At 36.2% G+C, this 27092-nt stretch overlaps 1 protein-coding gene across 2 annotated transcripts; it reads left to right on the top strand.

The window, feature by feature from the left end:
* The first annotated feature begins 3412 nt into the window (after positions 1 to 3412).
* vmn2r1 (vomeronasal 2, receptor 1) lies at positions 3413 to 21219 on the top strand. Of its 2 annotated transcripts, none has more exons than XM_087293314.1 (6): positions 3413 to 3855; positions 5783 to 6074; positions 12746 to 13555; positions 14540 to 14767; positions 15983 to 16106; positions 19721 to 21219. In XM_087293314.1, exons 1-6 carry the CDS (start codon positions 3614 to 3616, stop codon positions 20812 to 20814), a joined length of 2790 nt encoding a protein of 929 aa, XP_087149440.1. In that variant the 5' UTR covers positions 3413 to 3613; the 3' UTR covers positions 20815 to 21219. The 2 variants fall into 2 exon arrangements, 1 of the variants encoding a protein (XP_087149440.1); XR_015515124.1 differs by having other exon boundaries at positions 3541 to 3855; positions 14540 to 14609.
* The last annotated feature ends 5873 nt before the right edge of the window (positions 21220 to 27092 follow it).

Raw genomic sequence — 27092 nt, forward strand, 5'->3', positions numbered from 1 at the left:
CAACAGAACTCCTGCTCTGGGCAGCACGTTGGTGCAGTGGGTACTACAATTGCCCACAGCAAAAAGGGCGCTGGTCCAAGCCCTGACTGGCTCAGTTGGCATTTTTGTGTGGAGTTTGCATGTTCTCCCCGTGTTGATGTGGGTTTTCTCCAGGTGCTCCGGTCTCCCCCACAGTTCAAAGACATATGGTACAGGTGAATCGAATAAGCTAAATTGGATGTAGTGTATGTGTGTGAATGCAAGAGTGTATGGGTGTTTCCTGGTGTTGGGTTGCACCTGGAAGGGTATCTGCTGCATAAAACATAAGCTAGATAACCGGTTCACTTCACTGTGGCAACACCTGATTAATAACGGGACTAAGCCGAAAAGAAAATTAATGAATGTATGACTCCTACTCTGTTCATACAAGGACTGGACAGCTGTTAACTGAATGCCTCCAAGCCTATACACCCAGAGCACCCCCCACAAAATGCATTCAAAATAACTGAATGTCTTCTCCAAGTTTGCAAAACACATAGGGACTGGTTGGGCATACTCCAATGAATCCTCTTGTACTGGCTGGCTCCTCCTTTTATGGCATAGACTTTTATGGCATAGACGTGGTAGGCCTATTGGTACCCATCAGCTGCCTCGGAAGTCCTACTTGTCAACCAAGCCCGGTAGGACTCCTTTTTTTTGGCTTGACAGCATCCCTTACTTCTGGTCTCCACCACTGGGTTCATGGACTGCAGCAATGACAGACACCACAGCCCTTGCATCCACAGCTCCTCATGACCACGTCAACAATGAAGTCAGAGATTATGGACCACTGTGTCTCAATGTCACTAGTTTCCCTTTGGATCTGGTCAAATTTCTTCCAGAGGTGAGAGTTGAGAATCCCTCTGACATGTGGTTTAGCCATAGAACCAAGAGATCCCTCACAATATGTTTGGGCCTTATGCTTGAACATAGTATTTGTTATAGACAAACTGTGACTAGCACTGAAGTTCAACAACCGAATGCCACTCGGATTCAGATCAGGAAGGCCGTTCCTCCCAATCATACCTCTGCAGGTATCACTGTCATTACTCACATGCATATTGAAGTCCCCCAGTAGAACAATTGAGTCCAGTCGGAGCACCTTCCAGCTCCCCTCCCAAAGACTCAAAGAGGGCTGGGTAATCTGCGTTGGTGTTTGGCCCATAGGCATAGGGAGATGACCCTCTAGTTCTACAGGGAAAACTAGTTGGGGCGCTATAAGCTAGCCCAGACCAACCCGTCACTTCTTGTAGAGGGTAACTCCATAGAAGAAGAAAATCCAGCCCTTCCCAAGAAGTTAAATTCAAGAACCCAAACTGTGCATGGAGGTGAGCTAGACTATGTCTAGTGGGTATTGCTCAACTTCCTGCACAAGCTTAAGCTCTATTCCATGTCCCAAGAGCACAAGCTCAAGCTCTATTCCATGTCCCAAGAGCACAAGCTCAAGCTCTATTCCATGTCCCAAGAGCCAGTTTCTGTGCCAGACAATCAGTTCATTGTGGTCCTGACTTTTGACCAGCACCTGTTTTACAGTGGACTGCCCCTATATGTGATGGGCCAGTAGGAGGTTGTCCCACGTTGCTCCTTTGGGCTGCACCCAGCCCGGTTCAGTGGGATAATCCCTGGTCACCAGGCATTTGAAAACAAGCCCCAACACCAGGCCTGGCCCCCCGGCAATGCCATACTGGGTAACATCACAGTCCTTGATTTTTTGATATTCGCACTCAGTCTGACCTGTCACCTTAGACCTTTTTGCATTGGCAGACCTGACCAGGGGCATTAGTCCTCGGCAACATAGCACTAAAGTCTGTTTTTACTGTATTTCTGCATTGAGAGATCGGTGTGACCCATGGCACCTGCCTTGCATTTTTACTTCTGTGTGTGGTTTGTGTTGCCCTGCAATAACACTTCTGAAATGTTGGCTGGCAGGGAGGTTTTTTTTTTTTTTTTGCTCCTCTGTGTCGAGTTTCTTCACTGGAGTTTTTCTGAAAGCTACCTTAATGTACAAGTAGCTAAAACTCGCTCATTTAGAGGCGGGAACTGGTGGACGTACAATAACTTTAGTCTTAAGGTAAACACAAAACAACAGTTTCCACCTGAAACTCCTTCATGGGACTTGACACATGTAAACACTTGCTCCAACAGGTTCGCGTGGCTCTCAGTCCTGCCCACACTCATCAGCGATATCAAGCCACCCAATCACAGAGCTTGCGCTAAACATCGTTGTGACGTGTAGTTACATTTTTTGAGAGGTTCAAAATTCGAAAAGAAAAGATTCTGAATCAAAAAGATTTAATCCCTTAAAAACAAACACACAAAATAATTTAACTCTTTTTAACAAGACATGTCAAAACAGGAAAATGTAGTTGGGTCATTCTACAAAAATCTGTAATTTTTGTTTTGGCAAAATATCTATTTATTTTAAAATATATATTTAAATATAAACTTTGACCACATTAATCAATTACCCTTTGGCTATATAAAAACACATAAATGACAGCTTGATGATTTATTTTATTTTGTAAATGTATTTAAAGATCACATCTTTTTTTTGGCAATGACATATTTCTGATAACTGAAAAATAACAGTAAAGTTACAGGGGGCATTTTTTTCATAAATATTCAGGAAATATGAGGTCAAAAATATGTCAACAGAGAGATTTGTAATCCAAAATAATGGATTTCTGTTCAGGGCACTACTTTCATTCTATATTTCAAAGTATTTATTTGGTATTTTCTTTTTTATATCATTTACATTATATGTGGGCGTCACGGTGGCACAGTGGGTAGCACGGTTCGCGTGGGTTTCTTCCGGGTGCTCTGGTTTCCCCCACTGTCCAAAGGCATGAGGTACAGGTGAATTGAATAAGCTAAATTGGCCGTAGTGTATGTGTGGGAATGCAAGAGTGTATGGGTGTTTCCCAGGTTGCAGCTGGAAGGGCATCCGCTGCGTAAAACATGTGCTGAATAAGTTGGTGGTTCATTCCACTGTGGCAAGCCCTGATTAATAAAAAGCCAAAAAGAAAACGAATGAATGAACATTATGTTTGATAGTTTTTTTTTAGTAATTTCATATTAATTAATTAATTTATTATATTAATTTTTGTATTCTGAATAGTAGAAAAATCTGTTTTTGAGCAAAAAAGCTCCTTCCCTCTGTACATGGCTGTGTGGACCAGCAGATTTGGAATTTTAATTATTTATTAATTTATTATTTTATTCTAAGTAATTAAGACAATTATTGCCACATTGATGACCCAAAAGGGTGTAGATGTTCAAATAAAATATGGTTTCATTTTTAAACATAAAGAAATAGTAAACATGAATATTTAATTTAAGTTATTTTGCTGTTAGGTGTAGAAACAGAAAAATCTCAGTTTCTGTAGTATCACCCAGTCACTTTAAGAGGTGTTCTGCTCTGAGCACAGCTTCATTTCTGACCCTGTGTGAATCAGGCTGAGAGAAGCTCTGATATTAGCTTATGCAATCTTCATATCCCAGAAGAGTCGATGGGAACTCACTCAGGTGTCTGTAATTCACTCTGTCTGCCGTGTCTCTCCAAACACACTCAGAGCAAAGCAGCGTGACTTTTACCATGGATTTAACTGGGTTGAGTTACGAAGGACGCTTTTTGTTGGTTTTATGCATGATTTCTTACCTTTTCACACCCACCGATGCTGAAGGGAGCTGTAAACTCAAAGCCAAATTCAACCTGAGGGGTTACAAAGAAGTGGAGAAAACCACGGTGGTGATTGGCGGTATGTTTCCCGTTCATCGGAGCCTGGTTTCAACAGACAGCAACACCACAGACCCTCCAGAGTCTGTGGATTGCCAGGGGTATGATAAAATATCTTTTACATTTTACAAGCTTAACAGCCTCCGGCACCTTTATATTTTTAGTCGGTGTGAAACTGTTAGAGTAGACAAACTAAACATGCATACATTTAAATTACTCGTCGTGTTTAAAAAAGAAAAAGACACTTAATTGCAAACACCTGATTAAATTAGGCTTAATTATACTGCTTCGTCTTTCATCGGGCTAAATTAATTAAGTTGTTTAAGGAGAAGCCTAATTAGTTCTCCTGAGAGATTTTGTTGTTTATGTTGTTATTTATTTTTCTGTCAATCAACCTGTCTTAGACAGCGACATCTAGTGGTACAAAGTTGTTATACTGCTGTTGCCTTGCTTTGCCTTTTACTGCACTAATTACAGTGGTTTACCTGTTTAATAGACAGGTAGGCTTTCTAGAAGAATTAATGGAGAAAAAAATCATATTCATAATGTATCAAGATATTTATAAGCATATTCAATTGTAACATTTTTATTTACATTCATACATTTTTAGAGGCTTTTATCCATTTAGTTTTTTTTTTTTCAGATGTCGTTTTGAACAAAACAAGCTAGAACTGGGAGTCTTTATTTATTCATTCAAACAATTATAAATAATTAATTAAATTTTTTTTTATTCAATCCTTTGTTTATTTATTTATTTAATCACTTATGTTTATTTATTAATTCAATCGGTTATTTATTTATTTATTTAATTATTCATTTGTTTATTTACTCAATCACTTATATGTTTATTTATTTATTCAATCATTTATTTATTTATTTGTTCATTCATTCATTCGTTTTTTATTCTTATTCAATCACTTATGTTTATTTATTTATTCATTTGTTTATTTACTCAATCACTTATATGTTTATTTATTTATTCAATCATTTATTTATTTATTTATTTATTTGTTCATTCATTCATTCATTTTTATTTTTATTCAATTACTTATGTTTATTTATTTATTTATTTATTCGTTTGTTTATTTATTCACTTTTATTTATTTATTTATTTATTTATTTATTTATTTATTTATTTATTTATTTATTTATTTATTTATTTATTTATTCATTCAGTAATTAATTAATTTTTTTCAATCACTTATATGGTTATTTATTTAATTATTCAATCATTTTTGTTTACTTATTCATTCATTTGTTCATTTATTTATTTGATCACTTATTTATTTGTTTATTTATTTATTTATTTATTTATTCAATCATTTATTTGTTCATTCATTCATTTTTATTCAATCACTTAAATGTAATTTATTTATTTATTCAATCATTTATTTTATTTATTCATTTATTCAATCATTCATTTATTTATTTGTTTATTTGTTCATTCATTCATTTTATTTTTTATTTAATCACTTATATGTTTATTTATTTATTCCATCATTTAATGTGTATTCATTCATTTATTTATTCAATCACTTATGTTTATTTATTTTTTTAATTATTCAATAATTTATTTAATTTGTTCATTTATTCATTTATACGTTTGTTTATTTACTCAGTCTCTTATATTTATTTATTCATTCAATCAATTATTTATTTATTTGTTCATTTTTCATTTTTTATTCAATCACTTATATGTTTATTTGTTTATTCAATCATTTGTTTATTTATTTATTCAACCATTTATTTATTTATAATTCTTAGGTATGTTGTGAAGTGTTCATGAAATAGTAGAGTTTAACTCTCTCATGAATATTGTTTGTGATCTGGGATTCTAAATGAAACAAGCAATAAAAAGGGGTATAAAAACAAAACAAAAGTTCTAGAAAGTAATTTGTAGAGGACAAAAGATTAACTTAAACAAACTGTAATAAACACAGGAATACATCATAGTTATAGAATAATGTCTAGTAAACAACAACAAGAACAAGTACAGTGTTAAATTGTAACATGTGAATTCCCCCTCAGCTTTAACTTCCGCGCATTCCGCTGGGCTCAGACCATGTTGTTTGCTCTGAAAGAGATTAACAGCAGAACAGATCTGTTACCCAAAACTGAGCTGGGTTATGTCATCTATGACTCCTGCTTTACCATTTCCAAAGCTGTGGAGGGAACACTCACCTTCCTGACAGGCCAGGACGAGGCTGTGCCCAACTACCGCTGTGGGAATGGACCTCCTCTATCTGCTTTGGTGGGGGCTGGAGGATCAGATCTGTCTATCGCCACAGCCAGGATTCTTGGCCTCTACTATTTCCCACAAGTAACTTTCAAATATCACTGTTTTGGGGCAATGCATAACACTTATATCAAGGTTCAGAAGTTTTAATTGCAGGAAAGAACACAATAAAAACTTGAATACATTTCTAAATAATTCTTAAAAGTCTATGTATATATATATATATATATATATATATATATATATATATATATATATATATATATATATATATATACAAAAACAATTATTGAGGTTTTCGCTTTAGTAGCATTTTAGGTTATGTTTTTTTTAATATATATATATATATATATATATATATATATATATATATATATATATATATATATATATATATATATATATATATATATTAAAAAAAAACATAACCTAAAATGCTACTAAAGCGAAAACCTCAATAATTGTTTTTGTGTAATCTAAAAAAAAACATAACCTAAAATGCTACTAAAGCGAAAACCTCAATAATTGTTTTTGTGTAATCTAATCTTATTTATTATATTAATTTATATTATGATACTGTGTAACACTTTTTAAATTATATTTAAAATTATATTTTTTAATTAAAATATAATCAGAAATTTGTGGTCAGTACTGTATAAAGATTTTTTTACAAGTGAAAGTACATTTAGAAAGTCAAGTCACCTTTATATCTATACTACTTTATAAAAGATTGTTTTACAAGGATAAACAGAAATAAATTTCAGACACACAGGAGATTAAAATTAGAGAACAATTTATAAGCACTTTTATAAGCACTTATTTTTCACAAACAATGTAATCATCATTATTATATGCTGGTGCCATATCTAGTGTCTTGCAGACATCACTAGTCTCAGGCTGCTTCTGAAATCGCCTACTACTCAGTAGGTTCCGCATTTGAATACTACTCGACCATCAGAAAAGTGTGTTCTATACAGTTAGAACGTGAGTAATATTAATGGAACTTGGACGTACTACATCTGTCATTTTGTCATGGTCACGTGACCCACCCACGTCAGTTGCCTCGCTTCACTGCCATTCATGAATTCTCTCACCGGGCATTGAATGCGCACTTCAGACATACTACTCAGCTTGCATACTAATTTTAGTGTACTATATAGTAGTACACTAAAGCCTCAGACATTACTAGTCTCTCACAGTCATCACTAGTCTTAGGCTGCACCCAAAATTGCATATATCCATAATGTACAGTACGCTAAAATCAGTATGTGAGCCCAGTACCATGTCCGAATTCATAGAATTTGAAAAACAGTAGGCGAAAAGTACCCATAAAACCTACTTCCGGCGAAGTTCTGAAGTGCGCATCCAATGGACTCTGCGCTATCACATTATGCACTGCGAGGAAATTCATGAATAGGGAGATCAAGTAATAATAACAAAATGGTGGATGCAGCACATCCGAGTTTAGACTACTCACATTCATACTGTATAGAACATACTTTTGAAAAGGCAGTACATACTGAGTAGTCACCGATTTTGGATGCAGCTTTAGACATCACTAGTCTCTCGCAGACATCACTATTCTCTTGCAGACATCAGACATCTTTAGTCTCAAACATCACTAGTCTCTCGCAGTCTCAGACATCACTACTCTCTTGCAGACATCACTAGTCTCTTGCTGACATCACTAGATATCACTAGTGAAAGAATAAAGATGAATTAGTCTCACAGATATCACTAGTCTCTCTCAGACATCACTGGTCTCAGACATCACTAGTCTCTAGGTAGACTCTCACAGGACTCTCTCAAAGGTTTGGTCATTGCAGAGAATCATTCAGTCCAAATTCCCTTCAAAGTTGAGATGGAGAATGTCAAGATCCAGATCCTCACCCAGTTTAGCTCTGAACTAGTGAAATCTTCTGCCAGTTAAATAGGGCTAATCAGATAATTAAGGAATTTATAACCAGGTACCAAATAGTGCCAAAAGCTGGATCTGAAAGTGATCTCTAATTTTAATCAGTGCATGGTTTTAAAATATGTAATTTAAGTTATTGTAAAGTGTTTTCCAGTATATATGAAACTTGTGAAATATGTCTAAAAACTAGTGCTGGGAAGTTCGGATCATTTTACTGACTCGGACCTTTGAGTCTTGTTCAGCAAGGTGAACAAAACTTTTTCGAGTCATTTCGTTCATTTCATTAAATTTGCCTAAAATATTATTAAAATGATCCGTTTTCTTTAAACTTACCTACAGTGACACCAAACATTGATTACACTACAAACAAGTCATAAGTAGAATGCTATAAGAAAGAGAAAATAATCATTGATTGTTTACATGGTGTGCTGCACGGTGACACAGTGGGTTGCACGTTGGCCTCAAAGCAAGAAGGTCGCTGGTTCGAACCTTGGCTGGGTCAGCTGGTGTTCTCCTTGTGTTTGTGTTGGTTTCCTCCAGGTGCTCCAGTTTCTCCCACAGTCCAAAGACATGCGCTATAGGTGAATTGGTTAAGCTAAATTGTAGTGTATGAGTGTGCATGAATGTTTCCCAGTGATGGGTTGCAGCTGGAGGGGAATCCACTGCGTATAACATATGCTGAATAAATTGGCAGTTCATTCCGCTGTGGCGACCCCAGCTTATTAAACGGACTAAGCCGAAAGGAAAATGAATGAACGTTTACCTGGTCTTTTGTCTATAATTACATCAGCTCATCTCTTCTGACAGGTCTTCAAATTTGAGCGGTTCATTCACGTCACCTAGACATTCCCATATTAGCTTATCCATTATTAGTTCACCTTTTGAATCTTCTGGCTTTTTGAGTCGTTTGTTTATCCCGTGACAGCATGTAAAGTGAGATGATTCAAACCCGAGGACTCGAGAAATTAATGGATCAAATCTTATTCCAGTTCTAAATGCATATGATTGGCTTCTATCTTTCATGTGATGAACGAATGACTCAAGGACTCGAGAGATGAACAGATTAAATCTTTTTCTGCCTCTGACTGCTTAAGATTGGCTTCTGCTCAAACCCAAAAGAAGACTCGAAAAAGAAACTAATCTTCTACCTCACCTGCACAAATGTGTGCATGCGCAAATGAACGATTTACTCCCTGACAGGACTCATTGTTCTCCAGTCATACAAAAAGATTCATTCAAAATTAAAAACTTAGGTAATTGTAATAATTTAGGTCTCCACTGTGTGAGTATACACATGACATGTACATTGACATTCAAGATATATTATTGCTTTTTACTGCAACACAGTCATTTTTCAGGCATTACATTTAAACTAAATTTCACAACCAGATGAACTTAACTAATAAAAAACAAAGCAGAGTACATTTCTTTAAGTTGAAAAACTATATTTGTTTTTCACTGACTATGTTTACATCGACACCAGTTATCGAATTATTTGCCCTAATCTGATTAAGACAGTAATATGATTAAGGTGTCTATCTGAGCTACTTTTTGAATGTTGCTTTCATGTTCCCGTTTTACATGTTACAGCACATAGATCGATTAATGTTGATGCGTCACCAGTAGGGCTGTAACGATACACGATATAAAATCGAAATCGCGACACTCAGATCTACGATCCTGTGTCGGGGTGTGATAAGGGAGAATCGCGACACACCCCGTGACTACCTTTCCAATAACGTCACGCGTGCCTGCAAAAGTTGAGCTAATTAACACTTTTTTTCGTTAGACATTACAAGCACTGCTCCGTTTAAGCCCTCGCAATATTTAGCCGGGAGAGCTCGCACAGAGCTCTTAGTAAGGGACCGTCTGAATGTGTCAGGGATATCAAAAACAAAACCAACTTAGCCCCGCTTGACAACAGACAACGCCAGAAACATTGCCAATGCTGTCAAAGCGGCCGGATTTTCAGCGCATATACGTTGATTTGCTCACACTGTTAATGTGGCTGCGCAGAGAGGGATGGGCGTTCACCAGATGTCAGGTAACAGCGCAAACTTTTCTGTAACCGTGCTGTGCGCTTTCTGTTTGAACCTTTGAGAGTGTTGACTGACAGGTGCGTGAGGTCAGAAAACACGACGAAGCTTTAAGTTAAGATGAACAGTTTCTATAGTTATACTTTATTTAGAGATAAAGGTAGGCTATATGGCTCTGCATACAATCACTCTATCTTGTTGGAGTTTATAGCCGTTTCGCTTTACTTCAGGACGCATTAACACCGCTCTGATGGTCTAATCGTTGTTTTAAGTTATCCAGAGCTGTATGAATATACCTATCTTGAATATCACAATAGTATTAAATATTGCTATTGTAACAACACAGACAGCAACACTTTTGCACAATTGATACCCAGCTGATTCAGTCGTTTCATAAGAGGACAGCGCCTCTTCTTTTTTCCTTGTTAACGTAAAGGCAGTGAGGTGCGCCTCGTTTTCGGCCACTTGTTTAACTGCAAGGCATACTTAATTTGCGGGATGATAATGTATAACCCGTGCCTACTGACACATTTGCCAAAGAAGCAAAATGGAAGAAGAATATTGCTGTTTGATACAGACCTGTTGATGCTGCAGCGCTTATGTTGACCTGGATCTGCGTAATAAACGCAACAAATAGGCTTTACTTTTTATTTTACAGCTTAAAGCATGTACGCAGATTAATGCAATATCATATTTAAACAACAAAACTGTTTACAAAAAGTCTACATATGCGCGCGTTGTTGCTGTCTTTTCATCACGCAGCGCGCGCACTTGAACCGCGAGGGAGAGAGAGGAAACCATAGGCTATATCAGGACATATTCTTTAAAATAATGATTTTTATTAAAAATGTAAAAGGTTTTGTGATTATAATAATAACAGCGGGGCATTAAATAAATGCATATTTTCCGTGGAGCGAGCAATTTGAGGAAGTCAGCTATTTTTATTTGACGGAAGAAAAAAACATATGATTGGAAAAAAAAGCCCATGCCGGTTATTAAAAAGAATCAGTCAGTATTTTCGTTTTGTAATATAAATTAATTATTTAAGTGAAAATAATTTAGGGCAGTCCTATTTATTTTATTCATTTTATTTAGATTATTCTGCTCTTCTGTGCTAAACACTGCAGGTGCGTGAAGATGCTCTGTTGTTCTGTTCCGCTATTAATATATAAAAATAAATCAGTATTTTAAAATGCAATATTTAATGTGTCAGACACAAAATAGACACGTCAATTTGTTTAATATAAAATTAATAGTAATCTGACCAGTTCACCGCTAATAACCGATTAATGAGCGGCGGTTGTCGGTTAGCAAAATTAACGAAATGAGCATCCCTAGTAGCTATTTAATTTACTTTTTCTATGTAAGAGAACTTGATTGAAAAATAATTTTCAACATGCTTGAACCATCTACACAATGCAGTTTAGTTCTGTTTGGTTTTTCAACAGTATTTTGTTACAAAGAAAACAGAAGTGATAGCTTTGGCTATTTATTTATTTTATATATGGCTATTTATATTGTTAATAATTTGCATAGTTAATATTGTTCTTTGATGTTTAGTTTATAAAGATTTTTCCAATGTTATTTAATAAAAAATAGTTTTAAAAATCTTTTTTTTCCCACCCCACACGAAAAAATAAAATAAAAATCGTGATACGAACCGAATCGTGGGTCAAAAATCGTGATACGAACCGAATCGTGGGTTTGGTGTATCGTTACAGCCCTAGTCACCAGGCTATCCACGTTTCCTCTGGAGTTTCTTGTAATTTCGGGTGTTTCGTTTTAATTTTTTCAGCTTTAACTGCAGTTCGGGAGTTTCACTTTCATTTCATTTATGCCCCTGTGATGAATTGAGGATGCGAGTATGAAATAAGGACTGGTGGAAAAGTGTTTTTTGAATAGAATTTGATACCGCATATTAAACTTTTACCATCATGTAGGATCTATCCTGTCCATACACAGGTGTATGAAAAGTCCTACATGATGGTAATAGTTTGATTAAGGTGTTTACGGCCTAATACCAATTCTACCCCTTAGCCCCTCCTCAAAACCCTACCCCTTGTTTTGCGTGTTCATGTGAAAGGGGTAGGGGGGTCCCAATTCTCTTTAGCTTTAAGGTGTAGGGCTAAGGGGATGGGCTAGATACCACTTCAAATGGAGATTTTTCAGGACCAACACTCGAAACCAAGGGATAAGAAAATATCCCAGAATACACCAACGGCAGTATAGCTTGACCCGGAAGTCAGGAGACGCACAAATTAGTATTTTTTGTCATTATTATGAATTTGTACAACAAACAAGCATAAGTTTTAGTAAATTAATAACCGTGTTTGTGTTTTGCCATCCTGGTTTAAAAAAGATGCTAAAATAAAAACAGACAAATTTCGCTATCTATAATCCTTAATTATAGCTCCTGTATAGTAGTCCCATAACATTCTGACACTCGAATACCCTGTCAGAAAAGTCTAGTGGCTGGGAATGCACAGTACAGTTACAAGCTTATTTCCACATTATATCATGATGACAACATGATATTGCTAAAGTTGAAGTTAAATACCAAAAAATAAGGAAACTTGAAAAACTACAACAGTCGCCATCGCTTTTAAAAATAGTTTTTTACATAGCAGACTCACTTAATCAGAGTACTGTCTTATTCATATTAAAATTGGATTATTGGTGTCTATGTAAACATACTCATTGACATCATTATTACAATTTCAATTATTATTCAGTAATATCCAACAACAAACACCTCTTTACGTAGTGCTTTAAATTGAGATTCATCTGTGTGTCCACTCCTCTAGGTCAGTTACGAGTCCTCATGCTCCGTTCTGGAAAGCAGGTTCCAGTACCCCACATTCCTCCGTACCATCCCAAGTGATGAGAACCAGTCTGTTGCGATGGCAAAACTGGTCCTTCGCTTTGGCTGGACTTGGGTGGGTACCATCGCTGCCGAGGATGACTATGGGAAATACGGCATTAAGAGGTTTAAGGAGGTGGTGGAAGAAGCAGGAGTGTGCATATCCTTCTCTGAGACCCTTCCGAAAATTAGCAACCCAGAGGCCATCCAGCGCATAGTGCAGACGGTGCACGACTCCACGGCTAAGATCATTGTAGTGTTCTCCTCCGATGTGGATCTCAGTCCTCTAGTGGAGGCACTACTGCAAAGCAACGTCACCAACCGTACATGGATCGCCAGCGAAGCTTGGGTCACTTCAGCTGCCATTTCGCGTCAGCCCAACGTTCTGTCTCTTCTGGGCGGCACTATAGGGTTTGCCGTTAAACGTGCCGAAATACCCGGCCTGAAAAAGCACTTACTGAGCATTAGTCCATTTAACGACTCTCTGACAGAAGAATTTTGGGGGATAGTCTTTAACTGTACTACAAATTATACGCTGATATTAAAAGGCATGAGGAGATGCACTGGAGAAGAGATGTTAGGGACAGTGGATAATACCTACTCCGATGTGTCGCAGTTAAGGATTACATACAACGTCTATAAGGCTGTATATGCTGTAGCACATGCTTTACATAACCTAGAGCAATGCAAAACAGGAAGCGGGCCTTTTGAGAACGACACATGTGCTGATATTACTAATTTCGAGCCTTGGCAGGTATGACACACACTGATAGTGGTGTTTTTTTGATATCAGAGATTGTTTGATATTTGTTAATATACACTAGCAGTCGAAAGTTTGGAAACAGTAAGATTTGTTAATGTTTTAAAACAAGTCAATTCTGCTCACCGAAACTGCTTTTATTTGATGGAAAGTACAGTACCAATTGTTAAATAGATTGTGAAATATCATTTCAATGTTAAATAACAGTTTTTTATTAATTGTAGTTTCAAATTTAATTTATTCCTGCGATCTTACAGTGTTCCTGCAGTGTTCAGTCTTCAAGTCACATCGTCCTTTATAAAGCATTATAAAAGCATTATTTGATCAGATATTATTGGTACAAAGTCACAAAAAAATGATTTAAATAAAATTACATGTTCTCCCCATGTTCTTGTGGGTTTTCTCTGAGTGCTCCGGGTATCCCTACAGTCCAAAGACATGCAGTGCAGGTGAATTAAATAAACTAAATTTGACTGCATACGTATTTCAGATCAATCACCCGTCACCCTCCCGTTTTGTTATTTCTCCCGGAAAACTTCTGTAATATCACTACCCAACCTTTTTCCCAGTACTGGGTTGCAGTTGAAAGGACACCCACTGCGTAAAACAAATCCTGGAATAGTTAATGATTCATTCAGATGTGGCAACCTCTGAAAGAGAGACTTAGCCGAAGGTAAATGAATGAATGAATGCAATCAAAGCAAAATGTAAAATGACCGTGTGACACTGAATACTGGAGTAATGATTATGGAAATTAAGCTTTGAATTACAGGAATAAATTAAATTGGAAGCTAAATTCAATAATATTCAAAATATTAATAATATTTCACCATGTTTTAACAATTTTTACTGTATTTTTTATTTAAAATTAATGTAGCCTTGCTGAGCAGGCTTCATCTAAAACAACAAATCCTACTGTTTCCAACATTGTGACTTGTAGTATAAATGCTAACTAATATATGTGTGCTTTATGTTTAGCTCATGTACTACCTGATACACCTCAGATTCACCGTGCCTCACACCGGAGAGGAGTTGTTCTTTACTAATGGTGAGGTGGAAGGCTTTTATGAACTCTTAAATTGGCAGAGTGATTCAAACGGAGGGATTACATATACACATATCGGTTACTATAATAGCACAGCGGCGCCTGAGGACAAGTTGGTCATTAATAACAACTCCATCATATGGAATAATAATGTTCTGAAGGTGAGATTGTCATTTATTTAGTATGATCAAAAATTGGTTGATGTAAAAATAACAATAGGAGTTTCAAAATGGTTTTCTGCTAATAGTTGCAGATGTGTATATTTACAGTGCATTAAGGAATAATACATACTCTCCAGTCTCCATATTTACCTTGATTTGCAGACACTAAATAACATCACTTAGTGCAATAATACTTTTTTTTTGTACAGTGTTTTGGACAAAAAGCAGAATATAAAGAATCACAGCATATATCTACAACACTGATTAGTTGTATCTTTAATCCTTTAAATGCTTTCACTTCACATTCAGTTTTACCAATTCAAATTGAATTTTTTTTGATTGAATCATTTTCAGCAAGCTTTAATTTTGTATGATTACTTTTTACAATACAAATTTTAGTTCAATTCAATCAATAAGTGTATTTTTTTATATATATATTATTGAAATGTATGTAATTTATTATATTATGGTCCTTAGCAATGTATATTGCTGACCAATTATCAATTAATCAAGATTTATTTATAGTAAAAAATAAAAAGAGTTTAGAAAAAAATTTATGGAACACAAAGTTTACTTATTATTGTAATATCTTTTGGCATAACTTTTTTGTTCGTTTGACCCATACATCGCATTTTTGGATATTGACATAAAATATACCAATGCAACTTAAAACTTAAGTTTGGTGGTCTAGTCACATATGTGTAAATATATATTTTCATATAATAAATAATATCATACAAAAACCATAATTATGAATATTTCATTTTACTTTTATACAGTTGAAGTCAGAATTATTACCCCCCCTTATTTCCCAAATTTTGTTTAACACGGCAAGGAAATTTTCACAGTATGTCTAATGATATTTTTTCTTCTGGAGAAAGTCTTAATTTGTTTTATTTTGGCTAGAATAAAAGCAGATATGATTTTTTTAAACAACATTATTATAATTATAATAATAATAATAATAATTATTATTATAATTATTAGCCACCTTTAAGATATATTTTTCAATAATCTACAGAACAAACCATTGTTATACTAATAACGGGGGGCTAATAATTCTAATGATTCTAATAATTCTGACTTCAATTGTATGTGTATTAAAACTAGCTAAAAGGGCAGTGCAATGTATTATGACAATTAGCAATCTTATATGTAAGTATCACATGTGGATTTTTATTGAAAAATGAAAACTGCTTCTTCCCATTGTTTCAGGCACCACGCTCTGTGTGCAGTGAACGCTGTCAGCCAGGCACTAGAATGGGCATCCGGCAAGGAGAACCAGTCTGTTGCTTTGACTGCATTCCCTGTGCAGATGGCGAGATTTCCAACACAACAGGTGATTGGAATAAAGAGTTTGGGTAACACTTTTTAAGACTGTAATTATAATGCATTATTTGCCTATTCTTAATGTATTATCATCAGTGTATAATGCCTTATAAACAATATTATATAGTGTAACATTAGAGTAAATACATTTACAAAATGTTATAATACGTACATATTTGTTCTTATAACTTTTTTAGAGTATGCTTTATAACAGCACAGGACAACTGATTTGATATTTGATATGGCTGTTTAAAAAAAAAAAATAAAAATATTATTTATTACAGGATAGAAAAATATATAAAATATAAAGAAATGATGATCATACAGGCAGGGGTCAAAACAGCACACAGATAATCCACATGGATAGTCCAGAAAACAAAGTGACAAACAAGCAACAATCCAATGAAAACTCCAAAATACATAACATGGTCAAGAAACACAGGAACATGAAATGCTTAATAATGCACACTAAAGAGAAATACAAGACTGAGTCCTGATCTGTATATAAGTGGAGTTTTTATAGTGTGTGTTAATGTCCTGTAGCTGTGAGTGTAATCAATGTCCAGATAGGTATCAGCTGTAGGGGTTGATTGGCACAATATATGATGCAACCCAGGCTCATTCTGAAAATGTAGCCCCACAAACGTTTCTGGAGACCGCAAATTATGGAGCCGGAGATACGTATAGCTGTATTTAATTTTTTTAAGTGGTATGACACCGTTCCTTTTGGCGCCTACCACTGAATGCTTACTTCCGTATGGAGGGCGTTCCCGCCGCAACTAGTTTGTCTAGTTAGCTCGTTGTGTATGTCGGCTGACTTGAGATGATGAGAGGACGACAATGAAGATCCGGGTTTGAGTCCGGGGGAAGAGCGGTTCCAGAAATCAGGTAAGACAAAAACAGAATACAAAAAAAATAAAGTAAACAAGTTTGTAACAGGGTGAGAATGTGGTAAAATACGAAAACGTAAAAATCAGACTAGGGCTTTCCTTTTTTGGACAGCTTCTGCAAATTGTTGGTTGGGTTTTGGGAAGTAAGCAGGTGTGCGGCGGGTCAATTGGTAAAATTGGTTGAGATCGGGGAAGGAGTATGGTGAGTCAGCCGATTGTCCGGTCGCCCAGTCAATCATTCAGCCAGTAGGACGGACGGTCGGACGGACGGTCGTTCGACAGTGGCCTCTGGTGGGTTCACTCAAAAACAGCGCGGGCGCAAACGGCATCTGCGGGAGGAATTTGAGATGCAAAAAAGTGCACACAGTGGCCTCTCGCAGATTTGCGAAAACAATAACTGCAAAAATATGTACCTCCCGGGACGTATTTAGCAGTCTCCAGAAACGTCCATGGGGTTACGTTTTTAGAATGAGCCTGGGTCGATATGATGACATGTGTAGTTTGGGTGAATGGCTGTGGGATTGTGCAGATCCCTGGAGTGCCTTTTGTGAGACTCGTGGGCACATACTTTTAATATTTGTTAACACTTTAGTTTAGTCTTGCATGCAATCATATTGGTGTTATTTGAACATTCAAAAAACACTCATCACTAGTTAAATTCAAATGTTCTCACACTGAGGCATAAAGAGGCATTCTGTGCTTGCCATACATCACTTATCAGTGTAATCTATCTAATCAGTTTATCAGTGTTTTTAAACACACTACAATTTTTTTAGGCTTCAGCCATTTAAATACACATACTAGCAAGACAATATGTTTGGTCCCCATGGAAACTTCAAAGTGATGCATTTTACATAATGGTCACATTAATAAAAACTCAGCAGGAGGTCAGCAGGAATACTTAGAACTTATGTGTGAAAGGGTAAAATACCAATTTCAACCATTAACTACTGGCTTATTTCCAGCTCCTTATTAAAGAGCACGTATTATGGGCTTTTTAAAATGGCCTTCTATGCAGTGTGTAACAGCTCTAAGTGAATGAAAACATCCAGCTGAGGTTTAAATCTGAAAGTGCACCTTGTTCAAAAAGATAGCTTATTTAATAAAAGATTCGTCATTTAAATGATTTGATGTTTGTCTGGCTCTTTTGCCTGTTCGTGTTGACGTTAACACAAAACAATACCAACAAATGTTCTGTGCTCTTCAAACGCTAGCAGAGTGCAGGTGTGCGTGAGACTGATCATGACCAGGGCCAGACGGAATCTGCGGACGTTTTTTGCTATTTCTGTGGAGAATTTTGGTAAAAATCTGCGGATTTCTGCTGAATTATTTTGGGAGTATCCAGCGGAGTATCATAAATAAAACCTTAATATATTAAATAAAAAGTAATAAATTACTAAAAAAAAAACTGAATAAATTCAGATTTACACATTTACTCAAGCAAATAAACAGAATTAATAATGGGCTAAAAATCTTCATAAATCTCCGGAAAATCTGCGGAATTTTGCGCGCGCAAATTCCGTGTGGGCCTAATCATGACTGAAGACGAGTGAACAATAATGAGTGAACATTCTGGTGATTTTTGCAATAATCTGCCCTGCAGTGGGCAATTTGTTGGCTGTTTGTAAAATGAAGGATCAGAAAAGACTATTGATGTATAGGACTTTGTCAGAGCTTAACAGGAACTTTGTCAGTACACAGTTCATGGACCAGTTTCTTTCTCCATTTCACAAGTTTAATTAAGTGTGATTTAAAATGGTAGCCTCCTTGTTTTTCTAGCTTTCAAAACGTGTATTTAACTGTGTTTTGTTTCTTGTAATCACTCCATGCGACTTGTACTGTATCTGGTTAACTCTACATTCACATACCGCGTCTAAAGCTATGTTGAAAACGCGACACATGCCGCTTAGTTTACAGATTTAAATGCGTTTGTGACCTTGAAATCCTCTGCTGTTTGTTATTGCTTTGGCCTCCATCAACTGTTCCTACACATGTGCGGCAGTTAAGTTTCAAAATAGCTCAGCTTTTGCCGCTGTGTGGATTTATACTGAATGTATGTCATTGTTATTACTTGGGGGTTGTGGTTAAGAATATGCTGGTGTTTAACTGCATTGTTTTAATGCGCTCCTTCATTGGGCTCACACATACACATTCAACAATGTTGACAAGCCGTGGTGGGCATTTCTGTTTCGTGCTGAATGCAGTCAACTAATCGCAACAGACTGGGTCATTTAACCATCAGCGCAGATTAGTATCGCGCTAAGGAGGGGTTTAGGAACAAATTAATCACTGAACAAATCATATGGGAGATGTTGGGATAATTAGGATAAAATAAATGCATATAATAAGACAATGAAAGTGTTTTTGACCTTGCAATCAAAAACAAAATATGACCTTTTTAAATGCATAATAGGGGCTCTTTGAATGTTTATTAGTACAATAAAGTATAATCTTATTAAGACGGAAAATAATACTTTATTGAGCTAAAAGTCTTATATAATGTCATCATCCGTGCATTAAAATGTTCTCATGATCCAATATAAATCCATATAAAGTGTAGCTGTTAAGTATATCTTGTTTATAAGGCATTATGCATGTATTATAATGCATTAAAATACTTACACAATGCATTATAAATGCAGGCGTCATCAAAAGTGTTGCCAGAATTAGTTTTCAGTCAAATTGGTTATTCTGGGTTGTACCATTTAGTTCATTTGAATGATTGTTCCAACAGATGCACGAGGCTGTATCCAATGTGATGGGGACTACTGGTCCAATGCCAATCATGACGAGTGTGTGCCCAAGACTATTGAATTCCTTGACTTTTCAGAACCTCTTGGAATTACGCTTATTGCCATTGCTGCTTTTGGGGCTCTTGCGACCATTGTAGTTGCCATCATCTTCTTAATGCATCTTAATACACCTTTGGTGAATGTCAATGACCCTCTGCTTACCTTTTCTCTACTGTTGGGTTTGGTGATCACCTTCTTGTGCTCCATTGTGTTCCTTGGTAAGCCTCAGATGTGGTCCTGCATGACCAGTCAGATGGCTTTGGCTGTTGGTTTTGCTCTCATCCTCTCTTCGCTAATGGGCAAATCTGCTTTGCTTATGCTGAGGGCTAGAGCTGTAAAGGCAGTCAAAGCTGCCGCCAAAGCTGCCAAAGCAGCCGCGGCGGCGTCTGAGCAGAGTCCCGATACCGCTGTCTTCGCTCCAGCTATTCCTCAAAAGAATGACGTTGACCCCATACATCCAAGACACCAGAGAGCGATAATGATCTTGTGCACTCTGATTCAAGTCGTAGGCTGCACTGCGTGGTTGATTCTGATGCCTCCACACCCCGTGAAGAACACAGGCGTCCAGAACATCAAGATCATCCTGGAGTGTGACCCTGGAAACATCATCTTCATTTGCTCCATCTTCGGTTACGACATTCTGTTGGCTCTGGTGACGTTCGCATTCGCTTTTGTGGCTCGTAAGTTGGAAGACCACTTCAACGAGGGTAAGAGTGTGACCTTCGGCATGCTGGTGTTTTTTATTGTTTGGAGCTCCTTTGTTCCTGCTTACCTGAGCACGCGGGGGAAGTTTATGGTGGCCGTGCAGATTTTCGCCATTTTGGCCTCCAGCTTCGGCTTGCTTGCTTGCGTCTTCATACCCAAGTGCTACGTGCTACTTGTCAAACCAGAGAGGAACAAAGAGGAGATGATGATTCCCCGACCCAAATCACGTGACATAGCTGCTGCTGCTGCAAGCTCTGCATCGCTCGCAACCACCAGCAGCTCTGGTAACCCTAATGGAACCACGGTGTCCACTTTGTCCCTAGAAGAGTAAAGTACTGTGTCGCTCATAATGTAGTCTTATTATATAAGACTTTGTCAGGATTCAAGGGTCATTATTATAAATTTAGATGCCAGATCCAAAACAGAAATGGGCTATTTAGGGGTTTGTTTGTTGTTATTTTACCCAGTTTTTCCCCATTAACTTAATTTGTTACACATTTTTCATAATGAGATTCATTTTTAACATTTTCCATAATTGTTTTATTTGCTGCATTTTAGTGGCAGTTGACATGACACTATTTTCAACTATAGTTAGAAAGCTTTTAATTGTTTTTTAGCCACACTGTAAAACTATCCATAAATGAGCTGTTATCTGTATTGTGTGATTGATGTTTTTATATTTGATTATGCTTTTGAATTGCATTATGGGACCTTGATCATTGAATAGTGTTGTAAATTACACTACAAAAACCTTTTTAATAAACTGCCAGTAAAATTCACATACTTATATCTCTCTGTTTCTTTTACATATTATTTCAAACTACTGGGAATAAAAATCATTGGTAACATTTTATATTGATGGTCCATTTAAGTATTAGTAGAGACTGTCTGCCTAATGTGTTGACACTGCTCCTTCAACAGACATATAACTGACTATAAGAAGCTTTGCAAGTACATGGCTGCGTCCGAAACTGCCTACTACTCAGTAGGTACTGCATTTGAATTTAAACGTACTACTCGGCCGTTAGAAAAGTACGCTCTATACAGTATGAATGTGAAAAGTATGAATGGAATTCGGACGTACCACATCCGCCATTTTGTCATAGTCACGTGACCTACCTGCGTCAGTTGCGTCGCTTTACTTCCATTCATGAATTCTCTCGCGGAATCTTGCCGGAAGTAGTAAGTCATCCGGGTACTTCTCGCATACTGATTTTCTAATACAATGAATTCGGACATACTACTCGGCTCGCATACTGATTTTGGCGTACTATATATTATGGAAGCATGCGGTTTCGGACGCAGCCCATGTTATCTTATACTACCCCTAACCCCAACCCAACAGTACGGAACCCCAGAAGGGACATAGTGGAGGAGAAAAAAATTGCCTGGGTGAAAAAATAAATAATGGGTGAAAAAAAAAATGGGTGGGAGGAAAATATATATTTCTATAAATATATAGATAGATAGATAGATAGATAGATAGATAGATAGATAGATAGATAGAAATAGTTTTTGCGTTCCCTCGCAAAGATGTTTTGCGTTCCCTCGCAAAGTTTTGCGTTATCTCGCAAAGATGTTTTGCGTTCCCTCGCAAAGATGTCTCCACTATGTGCCTTACGGGGTTCCGTACAACAGTCTTCTTATAATCTGCTGAGAATTAGTTGACATGTATATGCAATGTAACTTAGGGTGCTTTCACACCTACACTTTTGTTTCGGAACATGTCTCTATTGCCAAGTTAGCGCGGTTCGTTTGGCATATGTGAACAGGGCAATCACGCTCTGTTCGCGCCAAAGTAATCACTCCGAGATCGCTTGAATGAGGTGGTATCGGCTCGATTGAAATGAACCCTAAAGCGGTTCGATTACAGTGAGAAAGCGATCCGATCCGAGCGCGGTTATATCACAGTGTTTTATGGATATGTAATAGGCATACGGCTATATGAAGAGAGAATTATGAGCATGGCGGGAAGTTTCGCGAGTCTCCGGATGCCCGCAAATGAGTGATGATCTTCCGGTAATCTCGCGTCTCCCTCCCGGTCCTCAAATAGGCATCGTCGTGCACCCTTCTCACCCCTCCCCACCGCATCTCTCCTCAGACACATCGCGCGCGCGCACCCTGTCATTCACCACCAAACCACCACCTCTCCTGACAGCTTAGTGGAACGCTGCAAAATAAACCCTGACACTCTGACCAATGTGAGGAGAGTTTTCCCGCACGTGACTTGTTTTTGCTCTTTTGGTCCGATTAGAAACTTTGCAGTGTGAAAGTGAACCGCTCCAAGAGCAAAGAGCAACAATGTAACAATTGTAATCTCTGTTTCGGAACAACTGAATCGATTCACAGGTGTGAAAGCACCCTTAAATTCAACAAGCGGACGAAAATTAAGCGTGACCAATCGTTTTGTTAAATTATAGAGTTGAATTTTCAACATCAAAAGGCAACAGAGCAAAGATCTAGGTCCCATAATGCAATTCACATCTATAAATAAACCGAAAATACTTGTAAATCACAAAATACGCAAACCGTTAATTGACAGATATATTTTTACAATGCATTTAGTTACACGGTAATGACATTTTAAAAAAAAAGATTTTGTTTATAGTCGCCATTTAAAAAAAAAAATGTAAATTTGGTATTCTCATCCATATCATGGCTTCAGTTTTAAGGCATGTACGAGTACTTGACAACCAAAACAACAATGGCCGACTACAGGACTATATCTGCACAGGCATTTAGTTTCTGTACAGTCACATCTGTACATTGCCAATTACATGCATGGATAATCTATTTTTAGTCATTTTCACAGATCTGAGTGAAGGTTTTGAAAATGCAAATGATGCAGAAAAACTTTTTGTTTTGCTTCGCATTGTTGTATTGTAAATGTACTCTGCATGTTAAACTGAACTTCTCAAGCCATCAAAAAGATATCAACCAACATTTTAAACTTTTTTTTCTTCAGTTAGTTAAACAATAAAAAAGAGCAGATGATTGAGCAACTGTAAAAGTGAAATCAAATATGAAAGCTTAGAAATAAGTCCTAATAATTAATAATGTTAAATCTAACAATATACATTTGAGTGCACAAAACTATTTGGTTTTCTTTACCTAAAGTTTTGAAAGTTGGTTTTCATACTAGGTATATTAATTATATTTCAAATTCTTGACCTTCCTTTTCTATTTGAAATGTAACTATATAATATATTGACTACATTTAAACATCTCAAAAGCAAATTATCGTCTTAAAAGATAACTAATTAAATGCAATACTGGTTTGTGACAGCAGAGGGAAGCATTGGAAGTTCAATCTCTTTTCACTGGTGGTAAATTAAACTGTTCTATTTATTATATGTTGTATCACAGAATTACAATCTAAATAGTTTTGCTAACATACAGTGAAGTATATTTTGTTTTAAAACTGTCAGTTAAGCTTAAAATTCATTTATGAGTTCCAAAAACAATCAAACATTTTAGATCAGAGTGAGTGTGTTTTTACATATATGAGAGGCATCATGGATTAATGAACAAATGGCATGTAATATGATCTGTTGGAGCTGAACCTCATTTTTGTACTGGAAACTATGGAAGCTCACTTATAAACAATATAATGTATGCTTTACTTTGTCTCCATTTTACTTATAAAATAAACAACTTTACCAATATGCTTGTTTGAATGTGCTGCTTTGGCATGGTGCAGGATTCTTAATTATTTTTAGATGTGCCATTGCTTATACAGTATACTAAAGCTTGTGTCTTAGGTTCTTAGAAAAAAAAAAAAGAAAAAAAATATATATATGCAACCACCAACGATTCCAGCATATGTTTTACGCAGCGGATGCCCTTCCAGTTGCAACCCAGTACTGGGAAACACCTGTACACTCTTTCTCACACACCCACTCATACACTACATACACTACAGCCAATTTAGATTATTCAGTTCACCTATTGCGCATGTCTTTAGACTGTGGGGAAAACTAGCACCTGGAAGAAACCCCGCAAACACAAGAAGAACATGCAAATACCACACAGAAATGCCAACTGGCCCAGACAGGACTCAAACCAGTGACTTTCTTGTTTTGCTAACTACTCATTCATTTTCTTTTTGGTTTAGTCCCTTTATTAATCAGGGGTCAATCAGCTGCAACACAAGACTGGGAAACAAACCATTATTATTATTATTATTATTATTATTATTATTATAAACTTTAAAAACTTTTTAAAAAGTTTTGAGTAAAAAATTGTTTTACATTTTTTAATTTATGCAAATTTATTTACAATTGACAAATACTAAATTAAAACCCTGCAAAAATATTTTCCATTTACTAAAGGCTGATTCTTGATAATAAAACAACTTTTTTTTTTTGTATTTTTGAGTCAGATTAAAAAGCATTTATTAATTTGACTAATTTAAACAGAGTTTGGTGTTATCTCTCATACACTACTCTAAATACTAAGATTCCATTAGTTAATGTATTTACTGACATGAACAAATGCATGCATTTATTTATAGATTTTTTTTCAGCTTAGTTCCTTTATTAATCAGGGGTCTCCACAGGAGTCAATGAAATGACAATTTATAGAGCATATGTTTTACACAGCAGATGCCCTTGCAACCCTGCAACCCAACACTGGAAAACACCCATACACACCTGCATTCACTCACACACATACACTATTGCCAATTTAGCTTATTCAGTACACCTATAGCACATGTCTTTGGATTGTGGGAGAAACTAGAGCACCCGGAGGAAACTCACGTAAACAGGGAGAATATGCAAACTGACCCAGCCGAGACTTGAACCAGCGACTTCTTGCTGTAAGGCGATCATGCAACCCACTGCACCAGCTCGACGACATTATCATTATTATTATTACTATCATTTACATGGAATGTAAGGCAGGGTTTATGAGCTGTTCAGCACCCAGCCATCAGGGGGTGATCAAATAACCTTCAAAGAAACTTCACTTCTCAGTGAACACCAGTAGGACTGCTTCCTTACACATCTCATTCCAATCATCTCTTTCTAATAGTATCTGGTTGCAGCCTTTATGATACAAGCTGAGATTGCATCACTCAGCGATGCAATGTCAGACACAATGCACTCAATGGAGTGAGTGACGCCACTGTGATGGGCATTGGATTAGAAACAGACTAATCCAAAGACTAGCTTTCGAGAGAGATTTGTGAGAGATTGATTGATTTGACTAATTGAGTGATTTAATGTTGACTTATTGATTGATTAATTTTGATTGATAATTGATTAATTGAATAATAATAATAAAACTAATAATTGAATGATAATTGAATAATCAATTAATTTGTTGATTGATTGATCAGTTGTTTGATTGATTATTTTAGTGATTAGTTGGTTGAGTAATTGATTTATTGTTGACTTACTGATTGATTAAATGATTTGTTTTTTGATTGATCAATTGATTGATTGATTGGTGATTAATTGATTAATGGTTTGATAGATTAATTGGTTGAGTGATTAATTGATTGGTTAAGTGATTGACTGATTGTTGACTTATTGATTAATTTGGTAGTTAATTTATTTGATTGATTTTGTGAATTACCTTGTAAATTAGTGCATATTGCAGCTATCTGCAGCAGTTTCTTCTAACAGCAAGTTTTTAACTAGCTCAGGAACAGCAGTGCCATGAACCCCCTATCTCAGCAGGGTGTTTTCATACTTCTAGTTTGAAAAAATAAGGAAAGTGGGTGTGACAGCTTTGTTTGGGTGGGCAGCGAAAAAGGCAATGGTTTGCATGAAAATGGGAGTTTCATTACATGTTTAAAAAAGCTAATGTTCACACCGGCAACCAGAACACAGATGCAGGGGAGATGGACAGCTATTTGAAGAGCAGTGTTTACCTGAGAGCTGAGTGGAAGTGGAAGATTTCTCGGTATCACTTTACAATAACAGTACATGAATAATGATGTATTAATATGTAAACTAAACATTACTTTATTATGAATTAATGATGAGTTAAGGTATGCACTAATCATGAATTAACTTTAACTACAACATGATTCACATGAGTTCATGTGTGAATAGTGGCTACCTTAATTACTTGTTAGTTCATGATTGTTTGTTAATTAATGTATTAATTACCACATTAGTTTATGCTTAATTTAACCATGATGAACTCATGATATGTTAATGTATAATTATGTTGTGACTTTACTTGGAGCGGCACATCATCATTAACCGATTCTTAACTACTCATGAACTCCTTATGCACGTCCAACTAGTGAGTTTACACTGAATAACAATAGAAAAGTGTTCTGTCAACATCAACATGAAGAGGAGTTCATAAGTAGTTAAGGATGAGTTAATAGTGATGTGCCCCTCCAAGTAAAGTCATGACATAACTATACATTAACTCATGTTGGTTACATTTAGCCTAAACTTAAATGTTAATTAATACATTAATTAACAACATGTACTAACAAGTATTTAAGATAGTCGTTATTTACACATGAACTCATGTGACTCATGTTGTACTCAAAGTTAATTCATGATTAGTGCATACCTTAACTCATCATTAATTCATAATAAAGTAATGTTTAGTTTACATATTAATACATCATTATTCATGTAC

This window comes from Danio rerio, chromosome 18 (assembly GCF_052040795.2).
Source record: "Danio rerio strain M-AB ecotype USA chromosome 18, GRCz13ab, whole genome shotgun sequence".
NCBI classification, from domain to species: Eukaryota; Metazoa; Chordata; class Actinopteri; order Cypriniformes; family Danionidae; genus Danio; species Danio rerio.

What these genes read in the sequence shown, in the direction of transcription:
- vmn2r1 (XM_087293314.1), top strand. Translation starts at nt 3,614, where the DNA reads ATGGATTTAACTGGGTTGAGTTACGAAGGACGCTTTTTGTTGGTTTTA. An exon ending in GGAATAATAATGTTCTGAAG is followed by an intron (nt 14,768 to 15,982) that starts GTGAGATTGTCA and finishes CCATTGTTTCAG; the next exon opens with GCACCACGCTCTGTGTGCAG. An exon ending in CGAGATTTCCAACACAACAG is followed by an intron (nt 16,107 to 19,720) that starts GTGATTGGAATA and finishes TTGTTCCAACAG; the next exon opens with ATGCACGAGGCTGTATCCAA.